The 26,309-nt window shown below is 41.7% G+C and overlaps 1 protein-coding gene across 4 annotated transcripts; it reads right to left on the bottom strand.

Annotated features, from left to right (window-relative positions):
• Positions 1-505: 505 nt before the first annotated feature.
• On the bottom strand, positions 506-24,321 carry osbpl9 (oxysterol binding protein-like 9). 4 transcript variants are annotated; one of them, XM_088313107.1, is made up of 24 exons: positions 24,178-24,321; positions 23,213-23,263; positions 20,323-20,401; positions 15,680-15,756; positions 11,317-11,412; positions 10,436-10,483; positions 9,995-10,024; positions 9,859-9,909; positions 9,446-9,484; positions 6,855-6,948; positions 6,288-6,392; positions 6,010-6,169; positions 5,809-5,921; positions 5,598-5,716; positions 5,379-5,464; positions 4,516-4,696; positions 4,342-4,450; positions 3,426-3,536; positions 3,282-3,345; positions 3,067-3,207; positions 2,900-2,978; positions 2,050-2,141; positions 1,823-1,958; positions 506-1,698 (listed from the first exon to the last, which is right to left on the bottom strand). In XM_088313107.1, the coding sequence occupies exons 1-24, from the start codon at positions 24,286-24,288 to the stop codon at positions 1,624-1,626; spliced, it is 2,247 nt and encodes a 748-aa protein (XP_088169233.1). In that variant the 5' UTR covers positions 24,289-24,321; the 3' UTR covers positions 506-1,623. The 4 variants fall into 4 exon arrangements, with proteins under 4 accessions (XP_088169233.1, XP_088169234.1, XP_088169235.1 ...); XM_088313108.1 differs by having other exon boundaries at positions 4,519-4,696; XM_088313109.1 differs by lacking the exon at positions 9,446-9,484.
• Positions 24,322-26,309: the final 1,988 nt, after the last annotated feature.

The raw sequence follows: 26,309 nt of genomic DNA, 5'->3' as shown, positions 1-26,309 counted from the left end.
CAAGCACTTTTCAAACCTTGAAAACATTAAAATCCAAGCACTTTTAAGGTTTTCAAGCACGCATACGGACACTGCTTTCTGTAACTCTCCCAGTCTGTCCAAAACTGGTGATGACACTAAGTGGTTCCCTTCTCATATGTTGCTTGAAGCATCGCAAGGACGAAAAAGGTAGTTAATCAATTGTTAGGCGTTGTCATGGTCGCATCAAAATTCGCAGAGCATGGTGCAATTTGCAATATATTGGAACCACTGTTGAGAATTTTGCAATTCAGCTCCTTGTCAGAGAACAGCAAGTTGTGCAGGAAGTATTGAAATACGGAAGAGTTGGACGAATGCATTCAAAGTTGAGCTCACACGTAAAGGTTATAGTGCCATGCTGACAACAAAGCACAACATCCCTATCATTTGTGAATGGTTTATTTGAACACCATTTTCCACTTCTGAGTCTATAATTGATAAGTAAATCCTAATCCCCAAATAAACAAGTTTTAAGACACAGGACTACTTTTGATGTTTTTCAGGTGGAATTTATTATTGTATCTCATCCATTGCATTTTGATCCAGTATCAACATCACTGTAACTAAAAGGAATGAATAACATTTCGGGAAAAGAAAATTTGAGGTGAAGAGTAGAATATTCCTCAGTGTTGTACAAAAGTTGGGCAGAAAAAAACTAAATGAGCTGTTGCAGCACTACAAAAAAATACAGCAATGATGTTTCTATGTTTGGGGTGGTTTACAACTTACTCCTCCCCCTTAGCAAGGTGATGCGTACTGAACTGAAAATCACGTCATCGTGGACAAAGAGTTCCTGAAGAACAAAAACAATCATTTGTTCACTTCATAGAAACATTCATAGAATTGTTCCATGTCCTTTCAACTCGGACAAGCGTCGCTGATGACCTTGCATAAATACATTTCTAATCAGTGTGTTGCGATGCTATGGCTTCTGTGGACCTTTAACTGTGTCCTGCAATGAACTAACTTGAAATGAGAGCAGAACATCAAACGTGACCGACCATTGGATGCTTCCTTAAAAGTATCATTATTTGATCAAATATTTTACACTATTGCCAGAAAGAAAAATAAAAAAAGAATATATGCATCATATGTATATCTATATTTATATATAAACAGTTATAACTAGTTGCAGGCAAGCAGAGAACGTCTTCCCCGCCTAGTTAAGGTTCAACAATTCCATCATCATCCTAATAAGGCTGCCAGACTCGTGGAGGGGGCTTGCTTTCTTCGGTCGCCAGATTCCCTGAGATGTCAAGCTCTGTTTTACACGTGAAAAGGTTATTATTCGATTTCAACGCCCTCGATGAAGTGGCCTGGCTGAGAACTGGGGCCGCACTTTTAAGGAGTCACGCGTTACCAAATCGTCTCGGTATATCTTAGGTGATTCATTTCATTCCTTCCCATCGTTTTTACAGTCGGATGCAAAGCTGCGTACCAAAATGCCATCGGCGGTCAGTCAGTCCAAGGCTCGGAGAACAAAGTGGTCTTCGCTAAAGAGTTCTTATGAAGACTCTGCAGTGTGCGTTCAATCTTAATGCATGTAGTGCGGAGGGGTGGGACCGGGAGTAGGGGCTGGGTGGGGGATTACACGCGTCGCTCCTCTCAGGGTCGAGGAGAGGCAAGTCTCTTTAATAGCGGGTCGTCGTACACCCAGCACTCCCCGTCCTCGTGAAATAGCTGCAGACACACAGAGAAGCAACACATTGTGGCACATGAATCCCCAAGAGTGACTCAAAGAAATGTCATCCAACGGCCATCGTTAAATGCAGCTGTCGGAGTTTAAAATGTCCGCCAGGCTCACCCTCGTCTCCCACTGTTGCTCGTTCTCTTTCCTCTCCCTGGCTTCCACTCTCTGCTTCTCCTCCAGCCGATGTTTGGCTTCCGTTGCAGCGTCGATGTCTTTGAGCTTTAGGTTGAGTGTCACGTCTCTCCAAAGTCTGTTGGGTGTGGAAAGTTATTTTTTATTTATTTTTCTCCCTCAGCACTGTGACAACGTACAAGACTTCCAAAAAGGATGAAACGCCTCACCTTCGAGACTCGTACGTTAGCTGGTCTTCTGGTTTCCTCACTTTCTTCTTAATGATGCCCATCCTCTTCGTGTCAATGAACGACGTGTTCTCCTGCAACACATTTAATATTCAGGGATCATTTTTGCATGTCAACCGAATAAGAACTAATACAATGACAACATAATTGTCCTCAATCGCCTTAAATTGTGTGTGAATACTGATGCAATTAATTCACGTTAAACACGGGGGATATGTGCCGGACCCACCAGTTTACAGAGAGCCCTCATAAAATAATTAATTGAAATATTTGAACACGTTGAAACACACTTTTTCAACTGTATGTTCGAGTTACACAGATTCAAATGACATTGTGTTCGAAACCCTTTAGCAACCATGGCTGCTCGAATAAGAGGAGAACATTTTTGGTGGCGTGTTTCTTGATCAAGTCACAAATTGCAGCTCCAAAATGTATTTTATATGAGGCAAAATGTAGAACAAGAAAAACAACAGGACACCAACTGACCTCCTTTTGTGAATTTTATTTTGCTGTGGCTTAGTTTCACAACATGTTTTAACCAAATATGAAAATTATAATACTGCAATATAACTAAAAGGTGCAGTTCACCTTCATAAAATGTGCTATATGAAAACTATAACTATAAAATGTTATTATTTCTGAGCGTTTTTTCACAAATTATTGCCTTAATTTGTAATCTAAAAATATATCCTTCGACAGTGGAATTTTTCTTTGCATAGAATAATTTACAAACATTAGCATAAGTGTGAAAACTTGTTTTTTTTTCTCAGCAGTGGCACAAGGAATGCATTTGACATGTGTTTTGTGAAATTTCGCCCGAGGGAGAACTCACTCCTGTGGCCCACTTGGCAAACATCACTCCGTTCCATTCGCCTTCAATAGAGCAAAAAGACTTCTTATCGTTCGGTGCACTGCAAAACACCATCAGCAACAACGTTAGAATGATTTTAAAAAAGTTTCATGTTTCGAAATGAATCAGGAGGTTTTTTTCTTCCTTACAAAATTTCTGCCGTGATTCTGTGTTTCTTGCCACCGTAGAAGGGTTTGGTGTGGAACACGATGTTGGCGCTGTAGCCCGATTTAGAGCAGGAGATGTTGCACTCCCCGCCCAGCTCCACCCAGGGCACGGTCAAAATGGACCTGCACAAACGGCTCGGGTCAGTCAAAGTCGCACGGACGTCGCGGACGCGCAGAGACGACGAAGCGGCGCGCACCTGCCGTATCCGTTGGGGAAGTTGAGGATGTAATGTTCGTCGTGCTCTAAACAAGACACGCAGCCTGCATGGACGACGTCATCAATTCAGTTCACAATGTGACAACATCAACGTGTGATAAAGTGTAAGAAAAATCGGGTGTACCTTGTCCAATATTATATACGCCGATAGACATGCCGAGGAACTTAGACTTGGTCCAGATGTGAGCATTGAACTGGATCTTCTTACTTAAACATTCCGCGTAGAATGCAGAAACTACAAAAAGAGAAGACAGAGAAATAGAACAATTTGGTCATTTTGGACGAAAAAGAAAAAAACATCGTCGTGCAAATTTTACATGTGAACAAGTGGAACACTTAGTCTAACTGCAATCCAACCAAAATGACTTCAGTTTGTCCAGCAAGGTTTAATATCACACTTTTCTTGGATTTGGGTTTCGCAACAGATTCAAAAAGTGAAATGTGTATAAAGAATATCGGCTCAAGGTCAAAGCAGTGCGTCTCCAGCGTCAGTATATGAAAAAACATTTGTCAATTGAAGTTAAGCTCAGATCACTAACAGGTGAGTTTTTAATTTCATAATCTTAATGACAATCAGTCATACTCATATGTCCCTAAAGGCCGTGGGAATTAATGTACTTTTTGACCGAAAAAAAAAGTCACCATGTTACAATAAATTCACACTTCTTAAAGAACAAAAAAAGTTGTAATGTTGAGAAGAATGTTGTATTTTTTCAAGGAAAAAATGTTGCACTCACAAAGACTTATTTTGTCCAGGTGAAAAGTTTTTAATTCTAAGGGGAAATTTTTTTAAAGTATTTTGTTCTTGAAAAAAATAAGACTTTATTCCAGCAGAAGAAATGGAATGAATGGATGGAGGTCTTTATTCCTGTAATCTATCATTTGTTCTCACAAAAATAAATAATAAAAAAAATCATGCTGGAATGCCAGATACTTGTCCTATTATTTGCTATGGTGAAAATCTAATATTTTCTCCCTCGCTTCAATTTGAGATCATGTTCCACTTGTTTGATTTTGGCTATTGAAGACTTCTTACTCACTGGGTGGATGATGAGAGACCTGCTCTGCCACAAAAGACACATTATTGGGTGACGACCACGGAATCGGACCATCCGATTGTGTGTCCTGCGCAGGACCAGGAGAAGACGACTGAAAAGAGAAGTTGGCGTGTGATGTCGAGCGCATACGAGAGAGAGCGAGGCGGCTGAGCTCACCACGTTGGCGGAGGGCTCGTCGGTCTTGCAAGGCAGATCCCAGTGACAGAAGAAAACCTCTCCCAGGATGGGGTTGTAAGGCTTCTTGGCCACCGAGCCTTTTCGGCCCGCATGGAACGCCGACAGGTACCATTTGACCACTTGAACCATGCGCTCTCGGGGTTCTGGCTGCTCTGCGATACTGCGGGAATGCAAAAGGAAGGATTGCGTTACATTGCGTGCGCAGGAAATCACTTTTGACAAGAGGTACAGTTCAGTTCCTGGAACTCGGCTCAGTTGTCACAATTGATGATGATTGTTGCAAGTCCACAGAAGTGTTAGTTATGTTTCAACCAATGAAATTATGTCTATTACTTCACAATACGGCACAAACATTGGATGCATCGCATTCACCATGGAACAAAATTGATGTCTGTTATAACCTTAACAAAAAGTTGTCACAGGGCAACTTTGTTTTTATTGTGATCCCTTCTATAATTTTTGTGATATGTTGCTCTAAAAAGTGCATTTCTTGGTTGAAATGGTATCGAGTCCTAATGTTTGTGGAACTGCTGGTTTACACGGCAAATTACATTTTCAAAAGTATTTCAGCAAGAAAGGGAAAACATTTGTAGATCAGATCGGGATATTTCAATAAAACGTCACAGAAATGTTCCCAAAACATCCGAGAACGGTTTTAAATTGTTATAACACATATGTATCCTTTACAATTTTTTCTTTTTAATTTGTGATGTCAAATTATTTAGGAAACCCTGTACTTCTGTGAAACAGACACAAAAGACAAATTGCGGACTGAACTGAACAGCACTGCACTATTCCGTTCAGAGGAATCAGTATTTGTGGAAGCTATGAAGGACAATTACCTTACAAATAAGTCTGGATGTGCAAAGAAGTCAGCATACATTTCTAACAAAGATCTCCTTTCTAGGATGAAGGTAGGCAAGACCACCTGCGGAATTAGGATGGAAACAAATTGCAACTCAGAACCAAACCCAAATGCCCTCTGATGTTAGTAAATAAGTAAGTTAGTAAGCTCACAAGTCACAAGATGGCTCGGCAAGGAAAGAGACTGGCGGCGTTACCTTGGTGAGGTCCATGCCCAGGCGGACTTGCGAGAGCAGGTGCATGATGACGCTTTTGTGCTCCTCCACCGACTCGCCTTCGCCATCGTCGTCACGGTCGTCGTGGCTGTCAAACGGATCTGAGCACAAGAGTCACTTTGTGAAGTAACTGTCTAAAAATATTTAAATCAAACTCAACGTTTGCTTTTTTTTTTTTTTTTTTTTTTTAAACCTGGTTCTGTGGTGCCATTTGACATAGTCGAGTTGAGGGATTCTGTTGTGTCTGGTCTCTTCAACAATGTTTCTTCATTATTGAGCGGCGATGCAGCCGGGGGTCCTGAGGGGCTAAAAGTATCGGGATGGATAAGGATAAGTAGAGCGTTCACTGAAGCGCGGCACGTTGGCGTGACCTGAATCGGTAGCAGCGACTCACTTCTTGCAGTGTTTGGGGGAAGTGGTGCTCTGGTAGAACTCGTCCGCGTCGTAGAACTCATCCTCGCTGGAGGAGTACGAGAAGTCCGGCACAGAGTGCGACGGGAGAGGGATGAGAGATGGAGAGGAGGCGCCGCTGTTGGGGTCTGATGGGCCGCTCACTGATACAATGGTGAGATAAACGTTAGCACGCAGGTGACACACGACAGCGCATCTTCTGCAAAATATTTTGACAACGGCGCCCTCCAGGAACATACACAAAAATACACAATGTTTCACCTGTGCTATTAGGAGTTGGGGTCTGCAAACTGCCCATCACCGTGACGACCGGACCAACAGGTAAGGTTGAAGGTCGCTGGTCCGATTTACACACCTGAGACGTATCTTTTTTTGCCAAAACAGAAAATCGAAAGGTAGAGAAAAGAAACACATTAGAGCGTCCAAGAGGCTGTGATATGATGTAGAATGATCTAATTGTATATGAAGGCATTGCAGTCTCTGAGGTAACAGAACTTTACTACTTTGAGGTTGACAGATTCACAGCATTTTTTAAAAAAAGGCATGCAATATAACATTTTATATTCCACCGAGGCAACTGGTCGTCATTATCTATGTTGTTGGAAAAAAAGACTGATCGAACACAGGGGGGCGTCGTCGTCTCAAAACGATTGGAGAAAATGAATTTTTTTTAAATAAATGTTTTGAATATTTATCATCATTTGGCATACACAGACGTTTTTACTTCATTTTTAATCTTAAAGGATAAATCAAGAGAGCCAGCATGAAATCCGCTCATGAATCAGTGAATAGGAAGAAGGTGAGTGCGCAAACACATCCGGCAGCTACCTGTGGGGTGAGTGGTCTGTGTTGGCATCGTGGTGTTGGCTACAGGAGTGTCCAGAGGCGGCTGGTAGATCCCATCCACAGGGTTGATGGTGCTCTAAGGGGGAAACAGAACGGCCATCAATGTCATCAAGTATGGACATATGCCCAACATCAGCAGCATTCACTAATGGTACCGCTCTGAAATCACTCAAAATGTTCATGAACATACAGCTAGCTTTTTATAGGTAATCGATACAGCACATATCCTGGTGGACTTGTTCGTGACTGGTCGATATTAATATCTATAACCACACATGCCGGCATGCAAACCTCACTGAAACAATATCGCTCACCCTCGACTGGGCGCTAACTTTTGCTCTATTGACTAGTGGTCAGCCTAACCAACAGTAGACTCGAGTCGCAACAACAAGCGTGAAATAAAATCTCACCCAACCCCCCTCCCCCCTGCCATGTGGATCAATTTCCTTTCGCTCCACTTCCCAGGAATGACAGACATGAACAGATTTCATGAATCAATATGCAAAGAGCAGCTGCAGTAGCTTTACAAAAATAATTGATAGTACCTTTTGAACTCTGAACAACCTCCCGTATTCAAACAGTTAATTGACGACTGCCTAACATCGGTTACATGTTGACATCCCTGTGGTGAGAACCAGCTGGGACATCGTCTCTCGTGCCCGAACATCACTCGGAAGATGACGGGAGCACTCAAAACATGTTGGCTCGCATGCAAAAATAAGACCCCGAGTGCAGCACAAAAACTTGCACAAATGCAGGCAATGACATCATTTGCAGCCATTCTGTTGTTGAATGTTTAGCAAACGGGTGTCAAACTCAAGGTCCGTGGGTCAGATCCGGTCTGCTACTTGATTTTATTTTCATTGTAACTATGTGTCAAAAATATTCAGTGGTCAAAGTATTTATTGTAGGAATGCTTGGAGTGAAGCATTCACACTAATTTTTGTATTTCACTTGTGGTTTCGTTATATTTGAGGACAGACTTTTATGCAATTTCTGGTCAAATACTCTCCCCAGCTTGTAGCACAGTACGCCTTTGGCATGATGTCGGTTGGTGAGCGTTGTGATACAAATAAAGTTATCATTATCACACAGTTGTTGTCTGAGCATTATCGCATCCAAAATATGGACTATGAAGAAGGCGCTTCGTTTCTCTTCACGCCGCTGCCGTTGTTCCTTGCAGATTAGGAATAAATATTTGAAGACAAGCAGTGATGGGAGGAGCTGAAGCTAGCCAGGGTAATTGCTCGTCTTGATCCCAAGATTATTTTCGTACATCGACTTGCGCAGATGTGAGAAGACTTTGCTTCTTTACTGTATATTTCTAAACTTATGATGATTGTTGCACCTTAATTCCATGGTTGAGTAAGAAAACAATTTGATGTAATCTTTAGGTTATAATTTTATCACCGTGACAGTTTTACATGATGTGTTCCGTTCTGTTATAGTATCGTTACGGTTTTATGTTTTATGTTCTGTAAAACGCTTCGTACCAGCTGCAGTGTGTGAAAGTACTACAAATAAAGATGAGTTGAGTTGTTGCTGCTCCGTATCGTGTTATAGTGCGGTGACAGGAGCAGACAGGAAAGTCCTCTGTCATGTAATCACATCATTTGTGAATGATTCAAACTTCATAATCAACTAAATGGGTGACTCATTTGAGTCACGATGAGCCAGTCACACAGTGGACACCTGCCAATTCCCCTATTTGGGCACCCCCCCCCCAATATTTTTTGAACACTTCAAAATATACATTGCACATTGTCATTTGACAGCAACATCAAGACATTGGTGCAATATACCCCTTGCTAATACGCAAATAAAAAAAACAGGATGTTGCATATAAACTCTGGCAATGATGAGTCAATAAAAGCTATGATGGCGAGGTCGAAACCATTTTGTCAGCTCCCATCAATCTTCCCGTCTGTTGTGTCATGCCATCATGAAAGTGAGGCCATGGCAACTACTAATAGCCAATCACAGAGAAATGGTTTGTCATGTGGGCACCACAAAGCAAGACTTAGGAAGTGGCTGCAGAATAAGAACAGCCATTAAAATGTTACCTCCCTGATAATGTGCGAGTTATAGAAAATGATAATAATACACCAAGAGTGGTTGACACCTGCATAGGCGCTAAAGTGCTCCAAGAATGGCCGCCAAGCTATTAGTGCCGGATGGGTCAATAAGCAGGCAGCATGTGCAGCGGAAATCAATGTTGCAACATTTGTGCAATATTCTCAAACTGGGTCCCGCAGACAAAACATGCAAACACATCATAAACATACAATGCACATTTTCATTTTCTAATAAAAATAAACACCATAGAGAATAGTTCCCAACCAGTGGTAATAAAAGACTCAATCATAGATGAAATTACTTGAAAAGATCAAGAGGAAATAGTGGCAGATGAGAGGAAAGAGTCTGAGATAGAAACAAATCTCCAGGATGATTGCATGCACTAACGGATTCCATTGTATCCACTTTGCCACAGTGGGGTGAATTCAGCGGGAAAAGAAAGTTAGCAGTTGGTTTGATTTCAATCCTTTTCATGGACAGAGAACGTCAAAACTTACTATAAGTCCGTTTGCGTGTTGCTGTTCGTTACTTTGGTCCTTCAAATTTTAAGAAGACAATGTTAGACTACTGATGTAGATTTCATGTAATTTTTAGCAACTTGCCACATGTAGGAATCCTTTCATCACATCACAAATTTCAGACCGTTCATAATAAGGCCAGAGGAGAAGGTATCATTTTAATGGCTCTGTTCCCCCCCCCCCCCCCCCCCAACACACTTTAAAAAGTAGATGTGATGAAATGATTACTGGGTTACATCCTCATTGACCGCTGACCCAAGCAGCAACCTAAGCTGGGAACTACCCCAGAAATACAAACACTTGAGGTCACAAGATGAGTACTGCGAACTGTCACACCCAAGCAGCAACACCCAAAAAAAACAAAAAGACACCAGCAAAGATAGCGCACTTACCTTGGCAATTTGCAGCAGAACAATACAGTGCTTGATGGACTCTACCATACTCTGTAGAAAAAAAGACAGCAAAGCAAGGAAATAAATAAGCAGGAACTAAAACGCAGGAAGGAAAGTGTGTTAAGTTTGGACTTACACAAGTAGTCTCTTTCAAATTTTCTATTTTCTGAAAGACACAAAGTGGGTGGCTATTAAATCCAACGTGAAGAAAATACAGTTTAAAAAAAAAAAACAGTACATGGATATAATCTCCTGTAACCTTGGAAGTCGCAGGGGAGGATGTTGACTGTCAAAAATGTTACGCTAACAGCTCCAAAACGTGCTTAACTTGGGCATAGCTCGCAATTCCAGGAATAACAGGCTTTCATTAATCAAGCAAAAAGTATTTATTTCCAGGTTACAACGCATCAATGTCGTGATGATTTGGTCCACACAAATGAAGCTTCTTCGAGTTTCCTTGGCTTTGTCAAACAAACATTTTGGAATTGGAAAAACAACATCTCTCATTGCTGTGATTTTGGTGGCGGCCAGAAAAAAAAAGAAAGTGGAGACACGAGCCTGCATTGATGCTACTCACCTTGCGAGATTCGTCCTCATTGCAGTCTTTGAGCTTCTCATCGAAAAGCTGCGACAAGGACACAAATCACAATCAAATGGACTGGCTGCATTTTGTGCTGCTGCAACTTCAAACATTCTGCTAAGACTGTTTCAGCGACAGCAATATGTTATCATTGGAATTGCCTTTACTTTCACGGACTTTGAAACCTGTAAAATGCAAACAATCTAATTTTGATGGAGATTGTCATGCAGAACTATGTCATTTGAGCCGATGTCATGAATAAAATCAGGACAGTGTGTGAGACATCAGGTCAGCGAGCATCAAGACTCCAGTGTCGGTATCCCCGCCAAAATTATTTTGACATGTGTGTGACAATTACAATATTTGCCAAGTCTTAATATTATCAGCAGTTAAGTCCATTTTTATTATTATTTTTTTTTATAACAGGAAAGTTGATGTATTTTTTTGTTTATTTAAAGAATTTCCAATACAGTTTGATTCCCACAGCTTTATCCTGGAACACATTTTTTCCCTATTAAATTATTTCCAATGGGGAAAAGAATGGACAATTACTGAGAAGATTGTGATTGACACAAAGAGGTTCATTCTGTAGTTCTTGGACACTTTTCCAGCCATATTCCTCTCATCGTTTTTATAAAAAGATAAAGGAAAATATAGAAAACCTATGGTGGTGAAGATGATCCTATGGGAAATATTGCTTTGGTACGACTCGGCTTTAGTCAAACCTTCTGGAACAGATTAATGACAAAACCCAAGGTTTCACTGTACAGAAAAGAAGTACGCTAACAACCCAACATGGCTCATATAAACAGCCAAGTGTGATATTCTGTATGTAAGTGAGGTCAGCTGTGTGTTCCAAGAGGAGATTTGTGTTCTACCTTCAACTGGTCAATCAGAATCTGTAGATAGGCATCAGCTTCTGCAAGTTTTCTGTCAAAGTCCTGGACACTCGGTACAAATCCTGTCTCGGCCTCCTGTGATTGGAAAGAGGGAGTGAGTGTAAAAAAAAAAAAAAGCTTTAGCAGACTATTAGCACAACGCAACCAAAAGTCTACCACGATGTTGTGTTTGTTCTTGGCATATATTTGCACAGTAGAATTAACAGACAGTAAGAATAACGTGCACAATGTGTGTCATGTCCTGACTATGTGTCCTTTGTTTTGCAAATACACATCATGCCATGCAGAAACATCAACAGTCCTGTCGAATCTTCCAGCAACACACTGCACCGGTCTTCATACGAGCACTATTGTTTACATCCTTGCCTATACAACAGGCCAGCAGCGCTGTCTGGGATCAGTGCATTCACGCTTTCATAAACCCAATCAAGGCAACCAAGACAGGAGAGCCGATAGTGTGTGTGCGCGCGCAAATCGACCGTGCTGCACATAATTGTTGGTTGATTAAAAACAGACTTAATCCAGGCACAGTCTGGACAATTTAATTACACAATACCCATTACAAGGTCATTACTAGACTAATGGCAGAAGGAGATGTACTGGGGCATCTGTCTGGCCTATCTCCAAGTACAGTGGAAACGCTAAAGTCCAATGCCAAAGTGGTAGCAATTTGGAGGGTAGGCCAAATGTTCTATGGAAATATGCTGAAAAAAAAAGATTAATCTGTCATCACAAATGGCATCATGTAAATTCACGAGAGACTTCAGCTCAGTAGCAACCACCACAAGGAAATCGGTGACTGGAGAGGAAAAGTGTGATGATAGCCAGCAAACCAGAAAAGGACCTGGCCGCTCAGTATTCTGAATTATTAAACATCAATAACATGCACAAATTCATTTTACTAAGCAGATGCTAACATAAATGGCATGTAGATGAAAGAATAATAACCAGCATGAAAATAACCGGAGAAGCATGCCAACAAAACTTCCCTTTCAGAACGGCCAGATTCAGAAGGTTTTTTTTAATTTTTTTTAACTTTATTTTAGTTTTAATATACTTTATATACGCTTTATTGCAGTATGCCAGTTGAGCATGTTTAGTTGTTACTAAAAAAATTGCCTGTCCACATAAGGGTGACACTTTGAGCTATAAGAAATAAAATAACTTTTTCAACATTTCTTTTAACCTACAACAACTTGCAAGTCAACCAGCGTCACGAAACAGATTGTGTCAGCCTTTGGAAGTTCCACTGTCACCAAAAAAGGTCAGCTGACACAAAAACAGGAAAAAGTGCAGATTAGCGTGTACAGACAAGACTTCCCTTTAAAAAAAAACAAAAACAACTCAAACAACAGAAAAAATACATAAAGATCCAGGCGGACCGTTGGGCAGGAAGAATAACAGCAGATGTTGAGTCTGCTGAGTCACGCATTGCACAGCAGCACTCACTTAGAATCCAATCATGTCATCAAACCTTTGCGGCCGATACGCCTCCTCTGATTTGGTCGCGTCCCTCAGTGCTGGCGTGTCGTGGACCTGCAGGGCTTTTTGCTCCTGCTAAAGAGCATCTCATGGGGACGTGAAGAAAAGCCATGAGCAGCTAAACGCCGCCCTCTAATCCGTTTAAAAGTAAAAAGTGCACTCTTTAGAGGGAGCAAAGTCTGCGTTAACTCAACTTCCATCAAGCCTGCGGCTAACTGGCCAAACTTCCTCAAAGGGGCAAAGGTGCTTGCACTGTCATGACGGGAAAATGTAGGTGGCCGCGTGGGAGCCTGAGCAAAATGCAATGCAAATAAACACTATTTGGGTCAATTTAGCTGAGTCAATTCATGGAACACAAAGTGTTGTACTTATCCAAATTGCACAATCATTTTGATGAGCTATACAAATATGCGGCGGCACAGTGGATGACTTCAGCACACCCGACCGACAGTTCTGACGTTGTGGGTTTGAATCTGGACTCAGCCACGCTTGTGTAGAGTCTTTTCCAATAGGAAAAATAGAACTCATAAGATTGCATTTCATTAAAAACAAACAGAAAGTAACAAATTAATCACTGAGTGCATCGTGACTTCACGCACGCACTGCGTGGCTCCTTCTGGTGTACTTGGAATTTCTTAGATTTTTAAAGGTTACAAGTTGTCAGGTTTGCCACCATTTAGCTCTTGGTAATTCACACTTTTGTTTGCAACTCAAGACCCTCTGCGCCCAAAGAAACGGCCAAGCGACAGCACACATCTAGAAAAGCTCGCAAGTCGGGTCATTATTAAGTCGAGGTGCCACTGTATCCAATTTCAAAGCTGTTGTTTTTGACTGTAAACAAGATTTTGCAGACACGCCACATGCTCACACAGTCACCCCTTCCTAATATAAACATGCCCCAGTGTGGCCCTGCACTCCCATTTCTGCACACATTAGATGTCGTCACATCTTCGAGTGCTGGTGCCAACTACACAGCGGGAATATTTTAAAAGGAGCTTAGAAAGCGTCACACACAAACTGCCAAACTCTCACAACAGCAGATTTGACAAACAACACTGCTCTCACACCCTCCCTGTTTTTTGTATTTGTCTTTCCGCACTGTTTGTCCCAACAGTGCACTGCAGCCTTTTAATCTGTTGCTGTGATGCAGTGGTGCTTTTTGTGTCTTACTTACAGGGTTCCGCTCTCCAATAGACATGCTGAACTAAACCACGCACATCTTGTCCTTCAGGCCATTTAAACCTGCCACAGGATCTTTCCGCTGCCTCGTGTGCGCCGACATTTCCCTTCTTCCCACAGCAAACAAGGCAACCAGCTCCGCTCCAAGTTTGCCTTTTTCCTCACTTAGCCTTCTGCTGCTCTTTCTTCAAGGAACAACAAACACTACTCTTGCACTCCACCGCAATATGACAAGATTCACCGCAGTAACCTTCAGAGCCAGTTCGGCGGGCAGCCACAGTTGATCCCGTCTTATCTTCTATCAGCAGGGCGTTTAGTATGAGACAGACAGCCGAGTTAATCCAGGACCCTCCCCTAGGCAGGAAAGGCACACTTCCTTTCACGTAGGCGGGCGGTGGAGAAAACACACGAAAGCAGCAGCAAACACTGACAGAGGAAAACGTCACGAATAGCTGCTCTCATTGGTTGAGGCAGCCGGGGGAGATGTTTGGTTGAGACAGCAAGCAGCTCTGAGATTGGAAAGAGTGGGTCACATGATGCTTCCGCGGCAGCGTCTTAGGTCTGTGTGCGTGTGTGTGTGTGTCAGTATACTGAGCAATGCACTTAGCTCATCCGAAGGATTTGCCTCAAAGGGTGGTGACGGTGGTGCGCAAATAAAGTTAAAGAAATAAAAATGAAACAACACTGAAGTTCTTAATGATATGATGTACAAACAATAAAATAAAAAAGACAAAGTAATATATATATAGTAAAATATATATATATACACATCGTAACACAGAGACTATATTTAAACAGAAAATTACTCTTCCCACACATTTCAACAAATTAAAACGTATTAAGACACACTTAAAGTAATCCTTAGCACCTATCCTCACGCACTTACACAAATTTCCAAATAAGAGGCCGAGAGTGCATGTTTCAAGCTGCTCAAGTTACTCACAGTTGAAAAAAAAATTCTGCCAAAATCAAATAATTGCTTCTAACCAAAGTCTGTTTTTTTTTTGTTACCACTTTATCCGTTTGTAATGAATAATCCGTAGTAGTCGATCAGAAGGTCTTTGCTATTGGGTGGAAACCCTGTATGCCTATTTTGAACTAAAACAACGGATACTTTTGAGTTTCCGTCGACTAAATTTACAAAAACTAGACTAAACCTGTTTTTGAGTTTTCGTCAACTGCAACTATCACAAATAGGTATGACTAAATGTGACGAAAACTAATTAGCATTTTTGTCCAAAAGACTAAAACTAAGACTAAATCTAAAATGCCTGCCAAAAACAATACTGTAAATGAGGTAATGCAGCTCATTACAATGCAAAAATATCAGCGACGACATTGACCGTGTTATCTGCGACGTTTCTGTCATGTTCAAATAAGGCTTTAATCGCGTAGTTTAAACACAGCAGAAAACGGACATCCTCTCACAAACTCGTAAATTGTCAAATGCTACAAAAGCACAACCATGAAGTAGAAAAGACCACATTGAAGGATCGTAAATCAGTTCTATCTATCATCTATTCTAGCGGTAGATTGTAAATGCAAAATGGGAGAAATGAGAACGTTGAATTTGCAAGCATTATAACACAAGCCCCGGAGCTAAATGTCTCTTATTTTCCCAGAAGATTAAAAGCATGCACTAACAGAAAACGTTCATCCAAACACACGCAAGGTTTCCTACCCGGAGTTGGAGGGCGTGCCGCAGGATCGTTCCCTCTAAGGCCTGGATCCACTTCTCTCGCTCGTCTGTATCACGGGCTGAGGGCACAAGCGTACAGACACGCCCAGTCAGCCATATTTCTTCCATTGATTTATCAGCACACGTTACACACTCGGACATTGAATACTGTAGTTAGTGATGAGAAAATCTATCTTTAGGATCGTGTTTAAATTCTGCACAAAACAAACGCCGTCATGTCAAATGCTTGAAATGTTTACATTTGGGTGAAATAGAGCAAGACAAAGCTTCACCCTCGTTGCACATACGCACACACACAAACAGGCTGACAGTGAACATTGACCCAAAACAGACGATAACATGGGCACGACTTGTGCTATGATATCAGAAGCATATAGAGTACTTAACACATTTTAAAATCCATTAGATGCCTGGTTTTAAAGAAACCTTCCAACATTATAAAATGTTTTCATAATGGATGCAGTTATACGAATAGAGCTTCCTTCTTATCTCATTATTTTGCTCATTCCTAACGCTGGTCATTTAGTGTTGCTGTGGCTTGTACCCGACCTCAGGTGACGGTCTAATACTTTTTATATAAACAGCCAGTGCAGAAGCAAATGGATTGATGAGTTAAGACAGGCTGAGCAGTGCAGAGAAAGCTTTTATGAAAAAAATAAATAAATAAATAAAAAACAGCCAGCCTCGGTTCAGGCCAAGCCACTCAGACAGCCCCTTGCTTCGTTCTCATCCTAATAGACTTCGCTCCAAGAGGAAGACGTTACTGAGGCTAATCTTATTTAGCTCCATTCTTGATGGAAGGAGAACGGCGGCCTTGACATAGATTTTGTCACAGAACAATACAAGCTTTGACTTCCACCTTTATGGATTTATTTCCCACTCTAGGAAGGAAGAGTGTAATCATTATCTCCATGTGCTTAGACAAACTAAGTATTCGAAAAACAGCCAGATTTACCGAAAAGATTTTAGATTTAAGATTTAAAAGATTTACCGTTTTCGATGCACAGAAAATAGAACCAAGAGCAATCAAACAAGCGTAGAATATATATATTTTTTTTTTAATTTCAAATCAAAATGAGACTCCTAAAGTTCTGAACTAACTTTGTACCACTCATCTGTGTAGCTTTGGTATGTTAGCAGAAACACTTCATTATATTTAATATGATCAATGTATTAATTCTTGATCAAGACAGGCCAAGTTGGGCTTTCCTGCGTGATCTTCTAACTGCTCACGCTTCATAGCAGTAATAAGTCACATTCCTGAACTACCTCGTGAATTTAAGTGGAACAATCTACATTAAAAAAAACAAAAATAACTTGAGTCATTAGCACAATATGATGGGTTGGATTTCTACGTGAAGAGGTCAGGATATTGAGCTGCCACATTTCCGTTTAAAATGCATCGTATCGGCTGTTCCCCGTCTGTCCGAAATGCATCTGAATTATTCATCCCGCCCTTTTCTTTCCTCACCCCTCCATCCTTCCACCAGCTGATGTTTGTGTGCTCCGGTGGGACGGTGAACCTTTCAACATTGCGAAGACCTGCACCCTAGTATGCGGCAAAGACAATGCAGCATTTTAGGGTGAATAGAAATGCCGGTCAAATGTGTTCATTTGGCCCGAATGGCTCATGGGGAACTGCGGGACAAAATGCTGGGGGAGGAAAAAAAAAAAAGTGATTGGAAATGGAGCTCATGTGGGTCACTCAAGGCAAAGAATGGAACAGTCAAGGCGACTTCTATTGCTGCTGACAAACGTGGACGACGAAGACAGGAAGGATGGCGACGGTAGATGAGAGGTGGTGAATGAGAGTGGAGGAAAACGAGGGATGCTAAAAGCCTCTCAGGTAACTCAGACACCGCCAGTAGAGAGGGGCTGATTAATAATGGATGCTCCTCTAAATAAAAGCACAGTAGAGACGGAGACACAATCGAAGCTGGCACAGCAGCTGAATAACAACTACATTTGTGCTCATAAGCTGGACCGTCCCATCGGAGGCTTTGTACATTAATGTCGGAAAAACCTCGTTCGTGAAACACAACACTTTGATCGAGGTCTGTGCATGATCACATGTACAAGTAACTCAAAAATGTGAGAACCAATGCAGCCATATGTTCATAGTACTGTGAATCCAGAGAGACCAACAATCCAGGATCACTTGACTGCGACCGAGGAATCACCTCAGATCAACATCCTGTGCATCACATCTCCAAACTGAAAGGCTGTTACGACTTTTTTTTCCCCCAGGTCTTGAAACCTCCCCTTCGCTGTCGTTGTCACAAAGCGAATGAACATTCAGGAACATTTCCGCGGAGAAACAACAGCGAGTTAAGCGAAGCGGAGTGCTCAAACAGATTTGGTGTGAATGTAGCAATACCAATCATCATCAACACTAGGGATGGATGTTGTACTATTTGGACAACTAACAACCATTTCCTTAAATTGTCATTATTTGGGGAATGTTACCTTAAAAGGCGTCATATTACAGAATCTTTTGAGTAATCTGGGCTTGTGTCGTGATGCTTGCAGGAATTGTGTTAGTTCGGCTGGACATTGGCCTGACTTCAAGTTCTTTGAAAGGCCACAAACTTGTTGAGAGAAAATGAATCAACAGAATCTGTGCTTGTTTAATCCAAGTAGTGTTTGCCACGGCAATTTCTTCAAGAAGCGCTCAACATGATCAAGAGAATTCTGAATTGTCAATCGAACAATTGTTACCCCTATCCCTGGGAAAAACAATCAATTATCCTGACAAACGGTCATCAAATGCTGTTCAAATATTCCATGAGTAAAACAGCAGTGGTATAGCTTGTCGAGCTCATATTCTGTCAATGATTGTTACATAGCTATCGTGACATACAAGTATCATTTGTGCTGTGACCAAGCTCACAAATTCAAATTTTGGCTGGCAACACAGTGCAAAAAAAACATTAAATAAAATAAACGATAAAAGGCTCGTAATCCGAAAAGCTCTTGTAGGTCAAGGTATGAATCTCACACAAAAATTGAACACATCTTAAAGGTGAAGTCAGGTCCAAAATGTTCTTTCCAATATTATATTCTAATGCCTAACGGCAGTCATGGATCACCAGTTTTCCGGATTATGATCATGTGACAGTAGTTACCAGAGCCCTGTGATGTCATTTTTAGCCAACAGCAAGTAGCAAAATGGCCGCCCCCCGGAGTTGTTTAAAAATGGGTGGATTTTGCTGTTTAATTCATATTCCGTAAATGCAATACTAATCAGAGTACCGTGTTTAGATGAGTGGGGGCGCATGGCCAAAATTACCGTAAAGAACATTTTTGACTCGATTAACCCTCTAATAATGTATAGAGAGGTCCGGACTGTGTTAGGATTCTGACAAGAGTTATCATTCCCTCATTTTAAATATAAACTTGTGGACAATTACTTCAGCCCTGAACATGCCTCAATCTAATAAAGCAAAACTGATTGCATAGTCATAGTTTCACAATGAGCCGACAATGGGTGGACGTGTCAGACTGCACATAGCCCTGTCTCTATCACACCTGACTAAACAATCTACCTTGCATAGCTACAAAACACCCTTGAACTGCAACCATAAAACCAATACACCCAAGCGACACAGGACACGCCGCTCCGCCTGAACTGTAAATCCCAGATGACAAGGAATCAACGCCCTTTCCTTTCCTCTGCTTTCTTTCTTTTTGTCTGCAGTTGTTGACATGCATGTGGACCGAGCCAGGGGCCGTTTTCTCCTTACCCTTCCTTTTGTAGAACCACAGCATACAGCTTCGGAACACAGACATGGGAGAGGGCATGGAGGAGGTGAGAGGGGCGGGGGGCCCATGGGCTATGGTGGGTGGCTGCTGGTGATGAAATTGGAGGTGAGGGGGTAGGCAGTGAGAGGGAAAAAAAAGAAGAAAAAAAAAAAGGTACACCGGTGGCGGGATGGAAGAATAGATGCAAAGGAAATGGGACTGCTGCTAGCTCAAAACCTGGTGGGGTGATGTAAGAAAAGGTGCCTGCGGTTGTGCTGGCTCGAGGCGAGGGAAACGAAGGAACGCCTGGGATGTGGTGGCGGAAGGGTGACGCCGTTGCCGGGAGCCAATCCCGTCCCTATGGTCGGCCCGACCGACTGGTTGTTATTGTGCCAGCAGCGGCAGGCTTCTAGTGAAGGGCGAGTAGTGGCGGCAGCCAGCAGAGACCTGAGCTCAGCTTCCAGCTCAGCAGTATACCATTATTATTCCCAGAGGCGCAGCTGCAACACACACGAGCAGCAATCTTCGCGCTCAGTCGCAGTCAGGAGTGCTGAGGAAAACAGATTCCTTCCTTGTTTGCTGTTCCCGGAATCTATGCAGCGGGCAAATCTCGTTTATCCAACTTGGTGAGGCTAGGCCATGTTCTGCCGGACGGGAGAAAAGCTTCAAATTGCTCACAGCAGACTTGCACGTTTCCTGGCATTGGACAAGACTGACCCAAGTCTTTAATAAGACGGGGAGGGAAAGAGAGCGAGAGTGAGAGAGAGAGACCGCGAGAGAGACTGATGGGGCAAGCGAGCAATGAACAGTAGCTACGGGGGGAGGGAAAGAAACCACAGAGAAAGAGAGCTAATGACGGCCAAATAAAAAGAGGGTCATCTTACCTTGGAAATGGAAAGTCTTCTGGTCCACTGTGATGGTGAAGGTGCTGTCGTCCTCGTCATCGATGCCGATTACAGCGCCCTGGGCAAGAGCAATGAAAGCGTGAGTGTGAGAGGGACACGTCACACTTGACTTTCCTTTTCTCTTCTTTTGAAATGACCTTTTAATCTAATCTCAACTCCTTCACAATGAAATAAAAGCTCATCTCCTCCTGCCACATCTTTCTCCCTCACGCACACAAAATCTGCATGCCCTTTGGAGTGACGGAAAAAGTATGAAGAGGAGGAGGTGGGATTCTGGAAAGCAGAGGAGGAGAAAGGCGGGGAGGGGAGGTGTGGCGAGGGGAGGAACAGACTCACAAGGGACAGGCAGCCAACAGATTAAAAGGACTGCAGAGGAACAAGACTGCTGGCAAGCTAACTGGGTGTTGGACGCACAGCTGCTGACGGCACAACCCGATGATGTAAATCGTCAACTTCTGACGGGTGGACGTGAACTAAGTTGTTTAGCGCTTTATATTTAAGTTAGCATGTTTCCTACCAAGTAAAAAAAAATGATGACAGTTTAACTTGGCCGAAAGCGTGGCATCGCCTTCGGAAGAAACCGTTCCACTCTGGTACGGCTCCAGGAATCTTTTATGCATCACTGTCAAGTCTTTCCCTTGAGTTGTTTTGCAGTTGGCAACCACGTTATAATGCACATTGCCGCCACCTACAGAATTGGAGTCTAATAATAACAACTACCCATAAAAAATTCAAAATGGTATGCACAGTATGGTCGAAGTTCTTTTCCAAAAATACTTACCAGGGGACGACTGATTCATCTCAATTAAGGACTGACCAATAAAGATTTTTTTTTTTAGGCTGGCAGAAGCACCAAAGGCCAACATGAGTAGTAGCCAGTGGGTCTGTTCGGAAAAACTGCTCACCAGTGTTGGGATATAGTGATTTCCAAGGAATGTTGCAGAAGTGATCATTTCAAATGTAAATAATTACAGAGATTTATTTAAATAAATTGTTGCATATTGCGACTGGTTAGCACGTTGGCCTCACAGTGCACAGGTTGTAGGATCGACTCTGACCTTCTGTGTGGAGTTCGCATGTTCTCCCCGTGCCTGCGTGGCTTTTCTCCGGGTACTCCGGTTTCCTCCCACATTCCAAAAAACATGCATGGCAGGGTGACTGGACACTCTAAATTGCCTCCAGGTGTGAGTGTGAGCGCGGATGGTTGTTTGTCTTTGTGTGCCCTGCGATTGGCTGGCAACCAGTTCAGGGTGTACCCCGCCTACTGCCCGATGACAAATGTGCTATTTCAGAAGTGGGCATCATACTGGTAGCCTTTTGCATGAATCAATATCGGCGAAGCAGCTCTTAGTTTGAAAAAGGATTGGTGACCGACCCCACACTATACAATATGTGCTTTTTAACGCATTTGTTGTCAGAGGGTGAAGCCAGGCTTGAAATTGTTTTCTCCCTACAATAATGATCTGCAGTTGCACAAAAATGACCAAAATTAGTTGAAATGAATGACAAATGAGAGTTTCATCACACATTAACCTGGGTATGCTACGCTTGAAAGGTCAGATTTATAGTGGATGTTAAAAAAAAAAAAAGGAAAAAAGTTTTGTTACAAAAGATACAACATCAGCGATGCAGCAAAACAATTTCATATTCATAAAAAATTGTCGTCTTTCCTGATCCTCAAGCAATGTAATGGAATAATATTTACTTACACCATTAAGCTTGACCCAGCACAAACTGTTGGCACAGAAGGAATGCGCCAAACCATAAAGGACCAAATCATAAAATTTTATCAATAAATAACTGCAGGGCACAAAGTGTTTGACTTGGTTAATCATTTATCGAAGGGCAATAATGTAGTACTCTGAACTGTGACCTCGTTCACATCGATGTTTTGTTTATGTTGTTGTTGTGTGACTTGTGCGAGAGCAAGGCAAACGAAAATAGCACATGGAACACTTCATGGCTGTGCATCTGAACAAGTCCAGTGCAGCGATGCAGCGTTTAAAGACAAGATCGACTTCTGCAAATTGGCATTAGATATGCGGAGCGGCGTGAAGTGGTTGAACAAAGAATTATCTGCTCAATTCTTATCAAGGTTATGTGGCAGATCCAAACTGTTACTTTTGCAATGACCCAACGGTGGTCAATTTGTGTAAACTATGCGCATATCTCGTTGCATATCACCTCATGCTGGAATGCATGTTGAGTCACTCCTTGTACCTACTACACTTGGACTGTTCCTTTTCATTTGAAATATGACATGAGAGTTGGCAAGAATTAACATACTGCCATCTAGTGGCCAAATGTCAACAGACAACAAAAGTGGACAACTTGTGTCTCATCACCCATGGCGACAAGCACGTGCTGGCTCAATCACCTTTATTTGTGGGGGAGAAATCCCTCATTAATAAATAATTAATTTTACATTAAATCATGCGTGTCACAATTAATACCACCCCTGAAGTTAATACTTTGCACAACCCCCACTGAAGCTCCTCCTAGAGTTTTTCTTAAGATGGGAGAAAACAGAAAGCGGGATCTTGGACCATTCCTCTTTGCACAACCTCGTTAAATCATCCGGCGACCAGAGTCCTCTTCTCTGCACTCGCTTCTTTAGCTCACACCACATGTTTTCAATGGGTTCGAGGTCTGGGAACTGGTGGCAAAGGGAGGGGCTTGATTCTGCTGAACCATTCCTAAATTTTCAATATGATAGTATGCTTCTGCAATAAAAAAACCAAGACTTCATTCGGCTAATTTTAGAACCGCATATCCAACAATTAATTTAATTGCATTTGGATCATAATTCTTTGGTGTACATGTGATGTTCATATTATGCAATTGATGCCATTCACTTTGAGAAACTTACCCGAAGTCGCACACAGCCTCTTCTGGACCCTCGCATCATCTTGTCCTTTGACTGAAAACAAACAAAATAGTTTTGTATTTACAAAACATGGGAACCATAATCCATGCATAACCATTCCCTGAGGACGAATATTCCAAGATAAAATGGATTGAAACGGTGGTAATCCGTACAGAAGGGCAACCGCAAACAAGCACCGGACTTCATGTCAACAATTTAAGGTCTTCATGATTCCTGGCCTGACAGAGCTCATAGGAGGTCAGGTTTCTGTCAAGAAAAAGAAACGATTTCCTGACGGATTCCCAGCATCATGCGCCATTGCATACACAAATGCCAGGATTAGTTTGCAGTTTAATTCCACAACGTAATAGTTTACACAGAATGACAGCTCGCCCAACAAGCATGCTTCTGTGTGATTCATTCTTTACAATAACATTTACATACCACACAGAAGCACCATTGGAACTTATGATGTGGCAGCTGGGACTGTATGCCATTGTGTGAGTTCGTCATTGTCATGCTATTTATACAGAACTAACAAGTAACGTTAGCTACCGACTCCTCCCGCTGTGTCTCTCATCTATAGTCAAACGACTAGTAAGCTTAATAGTGTCACACATCAACACGTAGTCTTCACAGTGGACACAATTCTGTCTCGCTGCCACCAAAAAACATAAAAAAAATTCACTGCTACATCGCGTAGGTGTGAAAGATGTTTTCCATTTGAGCTTTAGCTAGCAATGTAGCTAAGCGGAAGTATGTAGGAAATGCTGCAACCGGATTGGTCAGGTCGACCTGACGGAGCATCGTGATTGGTCCATAGAAAAATCCGTCACCGAGCAGACTCGCCTGTTGGTGCCCGAGACTCCAAAAAGTCCTGACAAACACTTAAGGCCCTCATCACAACCAGCGCCAACTTCTACCACAACAGAAGGCTTCAGACTCACACTCGGAGGGAACTGACGTACCGTGTAGTAAGACAGCAGTCCGGCATTGTAGTCCAACACAAACCAGCGGTACTGCCAACCTTTCATGACGTTAGTCCACTTGCTCAGTGGCCCCTCCATGATAGACGCCATCTTGAAAAAATGCCGACGACTGGGAGGAGTCGGAAGTGCTATTCAGTGACGTCACGATTAACCGCTGTTCTATTAATAAAGTTAATTGAAAGCTGCTTTTGATCTTCGGTTCATATATTTTTTATTAAAACACAAGATACCCGAGTCTATCTATAAAATGCTATGAGTTTTATTTTATTACAACTATATATATAAAAATATTTTCTGATACAATCAATTTCCTTTGTCAAACTGGCTGACTGCAAAAAACAACCGACATGGAAAAATACCAATAAAATAAACAGTGATACAATATTCAGCAATATCTTTATTATGTACAATAAACTTAACACTGATAAGCAAAACTTCACAGTAATATATGTGAGCTTTAAATAAAAACATATCATTTGTACATTAAAAAATGTGTTAACATTTTACTTTCTTTCTTTTCTTTTTTTTTATTCAATCCATGTGTAGGTTCACATATTCCATTATGGCGTGTCGGACTGTGGGCATTGGCTTTCATTGCACTTGAAACACTTTGGTATAATGGTGAGCTGCAGAGCACTTTCCAAGACAGGGAGTAAATTGGAGGAAAAAAACAAAACAAAACAAACAAAAAAAAAAAAATCATAAAAACAATGAAGGCAAGCACAGTAAAAAGTGTGCAGATGGAGCATAATGACGACACTTGGTGGTTCATTCAGCATTGTTTCAGCTATGAGATGAAGAAAAACTTGACTTTAAATTATTAATAGACCCTGTTACTCCATTGAATTTGAAGGGTGGTGACAATTTTATTTTAATCCTTGTTGAGACTTGATGTCACAAAGATAAATTACACAAACATAGAAAATAGATCATCAGTAGAGAGAAATGACGAAAAACAACTTCAAGCAGCTTGGGATAAGTCTTAAATGTGTAACGCAATACAAATATGGCACATGAATGTGTTTATGAGGCTGCAGATTCTTGAAAGAAATTTGCTCACATAAAAGGCACCAAGAACACAGAAAAACGACATTTTGCTTGATATTTCAGACTCACAGTTTGTGTAAATGTATGTGTTATGGACCTGCAGTGTTTCACATGCAAATGTTACGACTTTTACAGACATGTGCCAACCATTTTCTGTATGAGGCCTTATCCAGTGTACATGAAGCTGTGAGCCCAAATGAACAACAGGATCTCTGTGGACGTGTGCAGAAAATGTACAATTCTTGCAGCTTGTGCTCAATAAAACAGAACAGCTTGGACTGCAAATGTGGGTCAGTGATTAATTGTGGAAAAAAATAAATAAACGTAGCGGCACCCAAAGCGATGACATATTCATGCTGATGAACATTTGATGACTTCAGAAGTGAAGAATACATTCAGAAAGCCGATGGATAGGCCTCAGTCTAAAAGAGTGGTGGTGAAGCTTTGTCCTATCAGGGGCCTTTTCACTTTTTTTTTTTTTAAATAAAGTACTCCGAGGTTCAATAGTTCCTCTAAAGTTTTGTTTTTAGAACTGTTCGGCAGGCCGAATCAAATGTTCTCATGAGCCACTTCCGTAATTACAACATAAATTGTTTTCTGGTTTATTATGAAATTAAAAAAAATGACCCCCCCCAAATAGCTCTGTGCTTTTGCTAATAATAATAAAAACAAGAATAATTTAAAATTCAAGTTCATACATAGACATTCTAGAAATCACGTTCTTTAAATCAAATATTGTACAAATCGCTCATGTGCTGAAGACAAAATTGTAGATGAGTCTACGAAGAGTAGGTACTGTGTAATTACTGTGATGAACACTCAAGTGTGTTTGGATTGAGTTTCATAAATTGCAGACAAGTGAGGCACTGAGACCACAAAAGGTTACAGGGAAGTCGTGCACAACACGCAAGGACACTTGGAAGGAAAGCTGTCCCAATTGGCCTAGTGTGCGAGCGACCCCGTGCTCCTGTCGAGGATAACAATGTGGTGCCAAAGGACAGCCAGAGATCAATATTGAAATGTTTTTGAAGCCGTGTGGGTTGAAACTCATTCAGGCAAAAAAA

The sequence above is a fragment of the Idiotropiscis lumnitzeri genome, chromosome 13 (assembly GCF_059441095.1).
Source record: "Idiotropiscis lumnitzeri isolate Australia: NSW breed Sydney's pygmy pipehorse chromosome 13, RoL_Ilum_1.0, whole genome shotgun sequence".
In the NCBI taxonomy this organism is placed as follows: Eukaryota; Metazoa; Chordata; class Actinopteri; order Syngnathiformes; family Syngnathidae; genus Idiotropiscis; species Idiotropiscis lumnitzeri.
Note: the sequence above shows the minus strand (reverse complement) of the source record. Positions and strands in the feature narration are given on the sequence as shown.

Coding starts and splice junctions, on each gene's coding strand:
- osbpl9 (XM_088313107.1), bottom strand. CDS start 24,288: ATGGCGTCTATCATGGAGGGGCCACTGAGCAAGTGGACTAACGTCATG. Junction 9,910..9,994: donor ATTTGAAAGAGACTACTTGT/GTAAGTCCAAAC, acceptor TTTTTTCTACAG/AGTATGGTAGAGTCCATCAA. Junction 3,346..3,425: donor CGTATATAATATTGGACAAG/GTACACCCGATT, acceptor TCGTCCATGCAG/GCTGCGTGTCTTGTTTAGAG.